At 42.8% G+C, this 13946-nt stretch overlaps 1 protein-coding gene across 5 annotated transcripts in view; it reads right to left on the bottom strand.

Moving 5' to 3' along the window:
• Window positions 1-2697: 2697 nt before the first annotated feature.
• Window positions 2698-13946, bottom strand: part of Slc26a4 (solute carrier family 26, member 4) — a 40242-nt gene continuing 28993 nt past the window's right edge. For 4 of the 5 annotated variants that reach the window (XM_006515092.4, NM_011867.4, XM_006515091.1 and 1 more), the window contains 6 exons: window positions 12343-12438; window positions 11503-11733; window positions 9485-9539; window positions 8335-8480; window positions 5326-5409; window positions 2698-3251 (listed from right to left, as the gene is read on the bottom strand). In XM_006515092.4, the coding sequence (XP_006515155.1) occupies window positions 3228-3251; window positions 5326-5409; window positions 8335-8480; window positions 9485-9539; window positions 11503-11733; window positions 12343-12438 (636 nt within the window). In that variant the 3' untranslated portion in view covers window positions 2698-3227. Of the gene's footprint in view, window positions 3252-5325; window positions 5410-8194; window positions 8481-9484; window positions 9540-11502; window positions 11734-12342; window positions 12439-13946 lie in introns of all 5 variants that reach the window. The other variant, XR_003950047.1, reaches the window with a different exon arrangement.

Consider the following 13946-nt stretch of genomic DNA (forward strand, 5'->3'; position numbering starts at 1 on the left):
CAGAGTAACTTAACTTTTATTGACTGTCATTTGGAGACCTAATTCCCCAAAAGAGCAGCACCCCAATATTTCTGAAACATGGATCGATAACTCATAGGAATGTTCATAGTACAGCACTGCACTATTCATGAAAACTAAAATTACAAACAGCATAAATAACCAAAACCAGTTGAGTGGCTTAATATTTGAAAAGTAGAACACTAAATAACAGGAGAAGCAGTGAATGGCTGCTGATGCAGAGACAGATGACTCCTCGGGACTCTAACAATCAAATAAGACAATACAAAAGATAAGGGGAAGATGAAATAGTAGTTATAATTATTTCTTTCAAATAAAACAGGTTTTAGTAGGTATGGTGATACATATCTACAATCCCAAAAATCCAGAGAGTGAGATGGGAGAATCTCTAATTCAAGAACAGCCTTGGCTACAAAGCCCAGGTCCCAAAACAACAATAAAACAGGCTATAGAAATTAAGACAACTGTCATTCTAGTGACAATGGCTAAGAGATAATATGGGAAGGTTTCTGGGATCAGGGTATGCTTGTGTGTTAATATAGGTATAAACTAACTGGGATGTACTCATTTTGTGAAATTTCTCCAAGCAGTATATTTATAATTTGTACAAAGAGAGAGCACGTGTGTGTGTGTGTGAGTGTGTACGTGTGTATGTGTGTTCATGTGTACGTGTGTACATGCACTAGCGTGATACTGGGTTGAAAAGTTTGCTTAAAATGATGAAAGCTATTGTATAAAATAATCTGGCAGTGATTTGGGTGAGAAGCAGGAGAGCCCAGGTGTCTGGGGAGCGGCCTACTGCACTGATGAGTCTACAGCATGAAATAACAGGACAGGGAGACGAGCAAGGACAGCAAACGATGGTGACAGTGGCAAACCAGGAAGGCAGGATGACCCATTGGGTAGAGTAAAAGGTAACATGGGGGCAAATTTCGTAACACACACCTGTGTGCTCTGCACTGAGGAGGCCCAAGACTGGACTAGACAGGGCGAGACCCTGTCTCGTGGAAGAAAACACCAAAACCAAAACCGAAACCAAAGATAACTTTACATTTATTAAATAACACATATAAATATTTCCAGATTTACATCCCCTGGCTTTGTTTCTTTTGCTATTGAATTTTATATGCAATACTGAAATCATCTTGTATGTTAGAAATTTAACAAAGGACAGCTTTAATTTCAAGTCAAATTTTCATAGGCAGTACACACTACACAATATACTCGTTAGTCATAAAATGTGTGAGAGTATTCTTATACTGTGCTGTGACACAGTCTTCTATCGTCACCGTGGACCTAAAATTTTATAAGACTCAAGCTTTATTGTAACTTAGAACTTCGGTATTTCCTTCAAAGAAAAAAGCTGTACTTGATTCTTTTGAACAGAGGTAGTCCTCCATTTTGTGCAAGACTACTATTACATAGTTTTTAGAGATGTGATTTGTTGCCATTATAAGTAAATATCCCTGTAATATTTTCTTATAATGATGAGGATATGATTGTGGGCATGCCCTGGTTAGCTCTAGCCAGAGTGCAGAGTCAGCTACCCAGATGTGGTGGCTGTCATCTTCCTTCAGAAGTTGACACCTAGCTTCTCCATGTATTTAAGAGGAAACCAGGAATAGACTGGAACATCATGCCTTTGTATACCGAGCACATTTAGCAATGTCACACATCTGTCCGGGGTGCCCTGTGGCTCTCAAGCTCAGCACCTCAGCTAAGGCTGAGTGCAGAGTACAGTAGGAACTAGGTGTTTCGTGTAGAAGGCCAAGATCTATATCTTATGTGGATACCTAAAAATTGTTGGTACTCAGAAAACATTAAGTTAAAAAGAAAGCTAAGGAATATTCTGGCTTTAAAATGAATATTTTTAAATATACACTTCCAATGTGTATATTTCAAACTAATTTTTTAAAAAATTTTTGTATTCATTGCATTTAGAATGCCTTGTCTTTAAAAGCTTACATTAAACATAGACGACTATGGATAATTTACTTGTTAGGTTGTTTTTAAAGTGGTTAGAGTTCCATTTCTGACTGTTTTCTCTGAGTCCTATTAAATAGTCAGAAAAAAGATCATTCTCATCACGGTGATTTTCTGTCCAAAAGGATTTGGTCAAAATTGTCTTCGTGTTATTTTTAAAAAATATGGTCTTACTAAGTGGTCCAAAAGACCATGAACTCTTGCTCCTCCTGCCTCCGCCTCTCAAGGCTCAGGATTACAGGCGAGTACCACAATGCCTGGCTTTCATGTTAGATGTTACAGAGAAGAGAGCTTAATCTGCCGCTATACAAGGAACACCTAGAAACAAAAAGCTAAGGTAAAATTGCATTTTAGCTGGGGTGACGGTGGTGCAGGCCTTTAATCACAGCACTAATTAGGGGCCAGCCTGGTCTACAGAATAAATTCCAGGACAGCTAGGACTACACAGAGATACCCTGTCTTGAAAAACAAAAAGAAAAACAAACAAAAATGAATAGATTATAGGGATTGGAGAGATGGCTCAATAATTAAAAACACTTGTTGGCTCTTGCAGGGGACCTGGGTTCAATTCCCAACACCTATATGGTGGCTTGCAATCATCTATAACTCCATGACCAGGAGATCTGATGCCCTTTTCTAACTTCTTGGGCACTGGCCACACACATAGGTGAACAAAACACTCATACACAAAATAAATAAAATCATTTTTAAAAGATTGGTTTTATTTTCTTTAAAGTTCATTAATGAGTACACAGTAATTCTACCTTATCCTTCTTCTCACTGTGGTCAACACAACACATGGATTTCAGAGTCAGTCAGGAATCTCTGTGATTAGTCCTTCCTAACTCACCTGCCCATAGAAGCTGTTGGGCCAGCCTAACAGAGACAGATGGAACCCTTATGGGCTCAGACAGCAAACCTGCTTTGGCATCCAGCACACAGTGTGTCACAGCAGCACATAGTGAGTCACTGCAGCACATCCGAACATTGCTAATTCTCAGGGCTAATTCTCCTGGTTTTGGATATTTTGCAGCTAAGCTGCTTGTTTCTGCATTAAAGCATCAGAAACAACAAGTGTTTCTTGTGTGGTGCCTAAGAAGCTTCAGACTGTATTATATTTCAACGTAACAGTAAGCGGATGGCTGCTGAAGTGCAAAGAAACAGTCAGTGCAGAAAACACTTGCAGAGACTGGGCTGACAGCCAGGTTCTGTCTAGCAGTCCTCTCTCAGGAAGCAAGTCTACGCATGGCCTGTGGATGAGAAGGGAAGACGAAATAGTGACCAACTCAGCTCTCCTTGGGGCTACATCATCTCTTTTTAAAATGTGTTTTTCTAGTATTGGTTGCTTAATTTTAGCAAGGTCTCTATCTTCAGAGAGGAGACGATTCGAACTCCCACACTTCTAACTGGCGTTAGAAAGCAGCGATCACTGCTCTCTGGGCACTAAGAACAAAGCACTCTTCACATACATCTTCAGTTTTCACCGCGCTGTGTTATCATCTCTAGTTTACATGCAGATACTGAAATCACGCAGGGTTGTGCTGGCTGAACAGCCAGTAAGTACCAGGTTGAGGAGTAGCTCACAGGTCTAACTGGCTTCGATTCCCAAAGTGCTACCGTGCTTCATAACCTTAGAAACCATGGCCGGACGGTCACTTTATGTGGAAATGAGTAGTTTTCTATTCCAGTGTGACAACCACTCAAGTTCCCTTATTTTACGTTTACTTGTCTGTCTGTTTGGGGCAAGATCTCTAGCCCAGGTTAGCTTCAAACCCCAGATGTAGCTGAGGATATCCTTCAACTTCTGAGCTTCTTTGCCTCCACCACTAAAGGGCTAGGATCACAGGTGTACATGATGGTACCCATTTATCCTGTGCTGGGAATTGAACCCAGGACCTCATAGAGTCATAAATTACCAAAGCTTGGTTGGTCATGACTTTCATAGATTTATTAAACTGATGGGCCAAGACACCAGGTTTGTGATTTTTAACCCAATATTACTTTCCTCTACAAACTTCTCTGCCTGACTTTACCGCAGAGATTTGAGTACTGCCTAGTGCTTCTCATCAGGACCTGGGAAGTCATCGCTTGCTTATCAGACTTGTCTGCCCCTCGGGTTAGAGAGTGAATAAACTGCGTGTGACCTTGAATTTGAAGCATAAACAGGTCACCTAAGTATGAGTGGAGGACCCTGGTCCATCACCACTTGTGTGCAAATGCACATGTCTTTCTGATTCCTGTTCAGTAGAGCCCAAGATTTTGATGTAGCTATAATAAAAACAGACATACATCTTCTAAATATCTTAAGCTCAAAATAGCCATGATTGCATGGTTTCCATGGCACCCGGACTACTTGTAGGGCCCCTTTTTGGCCATTGAAACTCTTACAGACTGCTTGTCTGTAAGAGTGGCAGGAGCTGAGAGCTGCTCTTGGAGTCTAGTGGAGACAGAGCTGCTATCTGTATCGGACAGCTGGGCCCAAGGGAAGGCTGGTGTTGCTAGGGAGAGCACTGCTCAATGGTTATTACACAAAGGCCAAGCTCACGTCTATAAGCACAATTAACAGGGATTTCTAGCCATGGAAAAGTCCCTGGAGAACTCACTGGTTGCTAGTGTCTGGAAATGTTCACAGAAAAGCTAAATTAATTGAATCAGGTCAGTGAAGGAGGGATTTCTTCATGGGCTGAGATATCACATGATTTGTTTCTAAGAAATCTTTCAACCTATAATTCTTTTTGAATTACTTCTCAGCCTTTTGGTTAAGATCAAATATAAAATTTTCTTCTTCTTCTTCTTTTTTTTATACCCTTTGGTAGTTTTATGATAAATTCTCTGATTTTTTTTTCCAATGTTGCTCTCAATTCTCTTAGAAGTGAAGCCCTAAAGTTATGCAGAGTCTTCAGGTTCTGTTAACTAGGAAATAGTGTGAGGGACGGGCACCGGAAACAGCCTCGACCTGGATAGGAGGAGATGTGTGAGCCATCACCGGTCAGGTGACAAAGGCCTTGTACTCCTGAGTTAGAACTCCCCTGTGTCCCCTTTTGCCACGCCATAGCCTTAGGTCTCTAGGAAGAAGCATGCTTTGAATTCAGTGTAAAATATGAACCAGACTACAGCTACCAGTCACTGGTTATCTCTGTGTGCTCCAAGTCTGTGAAATCCTGAGGCAATTTCCAGTTTCTGTTTCTCTACAAAGCTGCAGCTTCCAGATGTTTTTGGATTTTTCTCCCCAAGTGGTTCTTAAACCTACCTATCGTTTGTTTACCCAGGTTATTCAAGATGAAATGCAATTATTTTTTTCACAGCAGGATTCAATGACCTTACCTCATCCTGAACATCGAGCTCTTCTGCATTCATCTCTGCCTCCATCAGATCAAGAGGGTCTTTACAGTCCCGAATGCGAGCGACCTTGACAAAGAGAGCATACACAGTGTTCACGGACAACACACTAGCGTCAAAATACAGCCAACACCACGGAAAATGACTTACAGCTTTGCTAGTACTGCCATCAGCGATCTGTAGGCCTCAGAATTCGCTTCTAATTTCTTCTTCTTTCATAGTTCTCATGTTGGGATTTCCCCTTTACCATTTTTTTTATATTCAAATGTGAGCTGATCCATTCTCCATTGTATAAAGTCCTCTAACAGTCCTCTTTTCTGACCTGCGGCACCTCTTAGCATGACACCCCCACTGCCTTCAACCAGGAAGTTTTTTGACAACTCACCTAAGATCACTTTTAAAAGATTTGCGCACACTGTGATTACACTATGATAGTCTGGTGACTGAGGACAGTGTAGGCTCCCAACTTGAATGAAATTTAATTTTATTGAAGGAGGAGTTGACAGTTTAGGACAGTCCCCCTTTTTTGGGATAATATATGGTTTAATCTTCCCTACAGAGAATACAACTTGCATTTGTCTTGTGCGTAGAGAAAGGCATTTCTAAAGCAACAGCAAACATAAACCAAAGCTAAAAGGGTGCCCTCTAATACTGCTTTTCTACTTTTTGTATCACAAACAGCCCAGTGCTCTTCATTAGTGAGAAAATTAGAAGGCTAGGTTCCTGCACACATGGTCTTAATGTGAAGGGAATGGCAAGATTTGCTGTAACTATAGATTGTGACTATTCTGGGATAAATCTTGTGATAGACCAAATGGTGGAAGAGGCTCTTATCTCTCCATTCACACTATCCTTCCCACACAAGTCACTATGAAGAAGAGGAAATCGCTGCATGAGGACGGTTCAGGTTTCATGCAAGACCCTGTGGAGACAGGCAAGGCTCCCAGTCTCACTGGAGCCAGGAATACTCTGCCCACCTTGCAAAGAATCATTTATACCCTAGCTAACAGAATGAAAGTGAGAATCTAGCCCTGTCACTCACAGCACCTCACTGACAGAGTAAGACAAGTTTGACACAGTGGGACGTCACAGTGTCCCTCACTCAGCTTTTATCACATTTGTGGTATAAGATTTTACATCACAGTGGGTACAAATTACCTAACTGCTTTCCTGTTGAGAAGGAACTCGGTATATTGTTTTTGTTTTACTTTTAATACATGATTTTGAAAGCTATATGAGCCAGCTTTGTTTTTAATCTAGATTTAGAAATTTTGTAAATGCATAGAAACCAAAGGTGGTGAGTTTTCAAATGTAGCTTTTTTTTTTTTTAAAGAAAAAAGTTTTGTTTATTTTACGAGTATGAGTGGTTTGTCTGCACGTATGTATGTGTGCCATGTGTGTGCCTGGTGCTCACAAAGGCCAGAAGAGGGCGTCAGGTCCCCTACAACTGCAGTTACAGACGGTTTTGAGCCACCATGTGGGTACTGGGAACTGAACCTGGGTCCTCCAGAGAAGCATCCAGTGCATTTAACCACTAAGCCAGCTCTCCAGCCCCTAGATTTTCTTTTTAGTAGGTGTGGGTTAGAGGTTTTTTTAAACTCTTGTGCATTTGAGATGGACGCTTCTAATAACTTGGGCTGCTCCTTTTACCAGGTACATTAGCAGAACACCCTCTGTCCTGACAGAGCTGAGAAAAAGAAGAATGTAAGAATGTTACCGTTTCTAAATTAGTTTTACTCCAAACACCAACTTCTGATCTGTGGTACAAGATCTGCTTATCCTAATCTTAGAAAACATGAAAAGTAATACAACATGATTGTTACCAGGATAATTATTTTTCACAGGTGGTGTTGGCCATTCAAATGGACAGTGCCCCCTGAAGGCTCATGTATCTGAACATTTAGTCCCCAGTTGATAGCCCTCTTTGGGGAGATTATGGAACGTGTAGGGGGTGGAGCCTTGCTATGGGAAGTATGTCACTGGCGGTGGCTTTGAGGCCTTGCCCTCTTCCTGTCTTCTCCTCCTGTGTGTGGATAAAATGTGATCAGCCAGCTTCCTGTTCCTGCTTCTATACACTGTGGACTTTAACCCTCCGGAAACATAGACTAAATTCACCTCTTGGTCATGGTATTTTTCAGCACAGCAACAGGAAAGAAACTACGACAGTGTTCCAGATTCTCTGTGAAAGGGTTGGAAGGAACGGGCTTCTCATCTAGGCCTATCCGTAGGCCCAGGCAAGGGGTCCAGCAGGTTCGCATCTTCTAGTTATTTGTGAGTAGAATTGACAAAATAAAGGGTATAAGACATTTTAGTGTTTTCCATTTGCATTTGTTTAGGATTAGTTTGAGGGGAGGGGTGTACCTGTCTGTGAGGGTACAAGCGAAGGTCAGAGGTCAATATCAGGATGCTTGCCTTTGTCACTCTCCATCTCGTTATTTTAGATAGGGACTCTCACTAAATGTGGAGCTATCGTGGCTATATTGACTGGCCAGAGAGCCATGGTGATCCACCTAGCTCTACACCCCAATAGTGGGCCACTGGCACGTACAACCAGGCCTGTTTTTCTGGCGTTTTGTTTATTTTTATTCTATTTACATAGGTGCTAGAGGTCAGACCCTTCACCTTGCACAGCAGTCAAGCCTTTTGTTACTAGCAGTCTGTCTAGCCACTCCTTCTTTGTTTTTTCTTTTTCAAAGGTATCTTATGAATCAAATATTACCTTAAGATTCCTCATTTGTCTAATATACACCACATTTATGCATTCACATCACAGAAAATAAACCAAGATTCTGTGTTGTCTTCTAAAAAAAGCATCGCAGCAAATGCCACATCCGTCAGTATAGAACTCTCGTACCTTAGTCCTGGAGGCTTCTGAGCAGTCATCGGTGTCTATCCTCATTTCACTGAGGAGAAACGGTCTCTTTGACATTCAACAGCTGGCGGAAAGCCAGAGGTTAAGCTGGGTTTCAGACTAGAGTTAGGTGAAATGTTTACCGTCTCTAGCAGGGAATCCTGGCCTTCTCTGGATTTGACCTGGTTCTGCAGATGGAGGATTGCATCATGAACCGTCAGAAAGAATCTGTCCTTTCTAATGTTGTCATCAAAGAACCCACACTGCTCCATCTTTTCTAACACATCATCTGCAAAGGAAAAATTTTAAAGTTGGTAGGGGAAAAAAAAAGGATTTTATAATATCAGCTTTTGTAGTGCATTCTCTTCATGATGTTCTCATGTCTAAACTGTGAGCCTGCTCTATCATGGCTTATTTGCCAGCAGCTTGCAGAATGGCGATCCCACAGTTGCTTGCAGTCTGACTCGGTGGTCTTGTTAAGCCAGTGATTCCATCCCCCAGCTGCTGTGAGCTTGGCCGCTAGTTCACAGCCATGAATCTCTCAGAGAGAGTATTTTCTCTGGCCGGTGGGAGCTGTCTGACTCAAAGAGGCCAGGGAGACTGCACACACACACATACCTGACCAGAATTCACTGATTAACAGATGAGAGCATGAAGTGGGGCCTTGCACCACCAGTCCTGCCTGGGCAAAGCCTCTGGAGTAATCAAACTGCTGCCACCAGGTGCTTGAGCAGCTTTGCCTAATGCCCTGTCCACCCCCCCCCCCACTACCATCACCACTTGTGCATGAATCCCCATCTCAGGTTCTTTCAGAGAACCCAGCCTACCTACGGCTGGTGCCATCCTCCACTTACAGGCAAGTCGCAGAGACTCATACCCTTGGCATTCCTCCTGTTCTAAGAGTCTTAGCCATCTCACCCCTGCTTCGCCCAAAACAGTGTTCCCTATTCACTTAACACCATTGTCAAGAAACAAGTTCCGATACTTTGCCAGCTTTCTGGCACAGATTGGAAGAAATCTCTTTCAAAGCTCAAAAATGCCCTGAGATATTGTAACTGGTCCAGAGTTGTTTGTGTTGATGAAAAGTTTTTAGAAATAGCGCATGATTATTTAACACTGTGGTTAATTATACAGTTACAAGTAACGTAGGTGACACATTTTCTTAGACATTCTGTACTACAATACAAAACAGTTCTCTTCTAATTTTATTTTATTTTTTTTAAAGAACATACATTCACGTTCCAAGGGAGGAGATGAGAAGCATGTTTGATGTATAATCACATAGGCATTTACCTTGAAGCAGAGCAAAGTACACATTCACATCAATTCTCTGAAATTCTTTGACAATCTAAAAATAGAAAAGATTTCAGTCATATTTAAAACATTTGTTTGGGAGAACTGTCAATATTTCTGCGGTTAATCAAGACTTTCAGGAGAGTTTGTTACTGGAAAACTTTAGATATTTTCAGCCCGCCACGATGCTGCATCTAAGTATCTTAAGACACGGTAACGTAGTGCACACAGGTAATGCTAGCCCTCAAAACACTGAGGCTGGGGGATTTTAGTTCAAGGCACTTGATCATATAGCAATGCCCTGTTTTAAGAAGACAGGAAGAACACCACCTAGTGTAGGGCAGCACTGAGGAGCTCAGTGAAAATCTGCAGAAGGAAACGATGAGGTACTTGGGCTCCCAAACAGGTCTTGCTCACTATAACAAAAAGTATAAGAGTGTATTAAAAAGTAAATACTGGGACTGGAGAGGTGGCTCAGTGGTTAAGAGCACTGACTACCCTTCCAGAGGTCCTGAGTTCAAGTCCCAGAAACTACATGGTGGCTCACAACCATCTGTAATGAGTTCTGATACCCTTTTCTGGTGTGTCTGAAGACAGTGACAGTGTACTCATATTAAAAAATAAGTAAATAAAAAATAACTGACTAACCATGCAGGTCTTTGTTTTAAATGGACCAATGCCAATTACCTTGTTTGTACTTTTGTTCTATAGCTCTTTACACCCTGTAACTGTTGAAAGACTTAAGAAAGGGATACGTAGAATTTCTCTAATATCCCATAAAAGTAAATGTGAATTCTCAATGACCATTAATCGTTTGATTTTTAGATACCCAGACACTAGGCCTGTGAGCAATTGTAATTGTCCCTATCACATACACAGCTATTCAAATGTGGGGCATACTCTGGCATTAGGGCTCTACAAAGTCATTAAACCAACAGGCCAGCATAATCTCTTATGGGTCTGAGTCACTACACAGAGAGAGCGAGATAAACACTGCCGAGCCAGCATGTGTTCTCAAAAGAGCTAACAAGACCCGCTGAGAGAACAGAACCTCACAGCATAGCCTCAGTCCTTGCCAAGTATAATTACTTACCGACCCAGCACCCACACTCATGCATGTGTTTCTGGTCCTGCAGTGGTCCCTCAACTAGGCTACGCTAGACAGCAGCCTGTTTACTGTCCTCCTATCTATTGTTGGTCCCTTACCCTGCTGAGCTCGCTGTCTGGCCCTCCTGATACCAAACTAAAGTTTCATTTAAACTTGACCCTTAGGATCACACCTATTTAAAGTACTCTGAAGCATTCTACAGGGGTTTATTCGATTGTTTAATGTTTGCCTTCCTCTCTGGTAGAGAAACCATGGCTGCCTCATCACATGCGTCTTCTGTTAGGTGGAGCAACTGGCACACATTGAAGCATCCAAGAAAGGAACTTGAAATCCTGCAGCTGCTGCTGTGAGTGCTTCTGTCCGGCATGTTGCTCAGCTCTTGCCCTGACTTCCTGGGTCTAACCTGAGGCCGGCCCCTGCTGCAGAACAATGTCTGCTCTTTTAGTCCTGTCCCGTTGCTGTGTCTATAACAAGTAAAATAGAATACTCAATGCAGACTTTGCCACTTTCCTTTTTGTCACGGTCCATTTATGTTCTTAGAAAAATAAAACATACTAAGTGTTAGCATCTAAGAGGTATCTATGTGCCAGATACTCCCCTTTACTCCCTCTATGCATTGCTTATTTGATCTTCATGATACCTGGGTAGTAAATACTATCATTATGCCGATATTAGAAAAGAAGAAGCCAAAAAAAAGGCGGATTGAGAAACGTGTTCTTGGTGCTGGAGGCAGAATTCACCTCACAGAGCCTGACTGCAGAGCTTATGCTCAGTTGCCAAAAAGGAGGAGGAGGAGGAGCAAGAGGAGGAGGAAGAGGAAGAGGGAAGAAAATTCACAAATTACAGAGCCCCTTCACCAGGCTGTGTGACCCATTCCATCACTTCACTGCACAAATAAACAGAGCCTCACCATTCGCAATGACCTCACTCCTACCACATCCAGGAAGGATACAGCTCCGCAATCCAGCACCAGGCTGTGGATTGGCACCTTTGGGACATTCACTTTCACCGGGAGTTCGGAGTTCCAGTCCACTTGAATCTCAATTTCTTTGGTTGGGATATTAAGTTCCTCTGGCTCTTCCACATCTTCATCAGGCTCGAAGGCATTATTTGATGAGCCAATATCACTTATGATCCCGTTCTAACGAAGAAAACACCTCGGACTTACTTGTCAATAATAATACCAAAAGCCTTTCAGCAGTTTACCCCAAATGCTTAAAAGCCTTGCACAGACTCTTGTTTGGAATTCAAATACGGCAAGGGGATGCAGTCCTGAGAGATGGATCCTGCACTTTGGTGCTAAGAAGAAAATGTAAGAACAGAAGCCTCCCCCTCCCCCAAAGAATGGATTTCTGGATGATTGTGGGACTTTCCCTGGAGATACAGAAAAGTTACAGCAACAGCTGCAAACATTCACGAAATTACAGTTGCAGTTTCCTATCACTTTCTATTATTTTCAGTTACTTTTGGCACTGAGTTTGTACCTTGTCCTCTTCAGTAAAAGTGTTTAAAATGAGTACAAATACTTGTTTTTAATGGGGAGGGGTCAGACTCTGTTTGCAGGGGCTCTGTGGGTTTCATTTATCCCTGCCCTTTCCTGTCGCCTACATAACAGATCAGCTGTTCTCAGATCCACACCTGTTATGGCCCATGCGCATCTGGATACCAAAGGAGGGTCAGTTGTCTAACTGCTTTCATCAGAGAAAGGACCGGGTGGGGGGGGGGGGGAGGGAGAAGGAGTTCACCTCACCTTGGTTGCCCTGAGTTGTCCTTTTTTGATGAGTTTCTGTATTCTTCTCAGTGCTTTCAGCCTCTTATTATATACTCTAATGGCATCAAATCCAACCTGTGGAAATAAATGTCAGTTACATAAAATGTCTGCTTCCTAATGTTCCACGGCATTTACTACCTGAGTGGCTGTTTCTTTTTTACTTTTAATTGTGTGTCTGTACTTGTGCTGTGCACATGTGAGTACAGATAAGGAGTTCTGAGGAGGCAGAGGACGCCCTGGAGCCGATGTTACAGGTGGCCGTGAGTGCTCCTACATAGGTCCTAAGGAATTGAACTCGGGTCCTTCAAAGAGTTGTATACTCTCCTAAAGGCTGAGCCATCTCACCAACTCCCAGAATGGAGATTTCTTAAAAGATACTATTTTGAAAGAAACCCGGCCTGAAAAGAAATTGTGAGGTCTAGGGAAGTAGACTCCTCTTTCCTGCCAGGCACCCACCCCACAAGCGATGAGGAGGGAAGACTAGTAGATCAGAGGCTTCAAGTCAGCAAAAAAGACAACAAGTAAAGTTTTAGCTTTAAGTCTGTATTTTCTTGATGTCACAGATCCACTTGGTTGGGGGTGGTGTGGGGAGTCTACTCTGGAAGCAGGAAACTAGCACGCTGGCAAATTCTAAGTTCCAAGCATGGCATGTCACTGCACACAGAGCCTTCTACTCTTCCTCTCCTCTCCTCTCCTCTCCTCTCCTCTCCTCTCCTCTCCTCTCCTCTCCTCTCCTCTCCTCTCCTCTCCTCTCCTCTCCTCTCCTCTCCTCTCCTCTCCCCTCCCCTCCCCTCCCCTCCCCTCCCCTCCCCTCCCCTCCCCTCCCCTCCCCTCCTCTTCCTCTCTCTCAGTTCACAGGTTAACACGCTTCACAAACACCCAGCATGCCACCTTCCTCACACTGTTTGTTGGTGAGTTTATGTCAACCAGACACAAGCTGGAGTCACCGGGAAGAGGGCTCTCAACTGAGAAAACGGCTCCAAAGATAGGCTGGTAGACAAATCTGTCAGAAATTTTTTTGATTAACGATTCGTGTGGGAGGGCCCAGCCCCCAGTGGGCAGTGCCACCCTTGGCCAGGAGCTCCTGAGTTGTATAAGAAAGCAGGCTGAGCAAGCCACAAGGAGCAAGCCAGTAAGAAGCACTCCTCCATGGATTCTACTTCAGCCCTGCCCTGGTTCTCCTTCAGTGATGAATACAAGGGGCAGTTGTATAATGAAATAAACACTTTCCTTTTGGCCAAGGTGTTTTATCCCAGCAACAGAAACCTAAGAGATTCCCAGCAGCTGCAGCTAATAATTCTTTTATTAACTTCTAAATTATTTTATTTGCATGTGCATGGATGTGAGCCTGTGTGCAGGTGCCCATGGGGGCCAGAAGGGAGGCCCGGGGCCCTTGAAGCTATATGTATAGGTATTTATGAGCCACTTGACCTGGGTGCAGGATCCAAACTCATCCTCTAATAGATCAGAAAATATTCTTAACAGCTAGGTTGTCTTTCAGCCCCTCTCCTATCTTTTTTTTAACATTTAAAAATATTTCTTAATAAAATTAGGTAATAAAACTAATACATACGAGCAAAACC

Source organism: Mus musculus, chromosome 12 (assembly GCF_000001635.26).
Source record: "Mus musculus strain C57BL/6J chromosome 12, GRCm38.p6 C57BL/6J".
In the NCBI taxonomy this organism is placed as follows: Eukaryota; Metazoa; Chordata; class Mammalia; order Rodentia; family Muridae; genus Mus; species Mus musculus.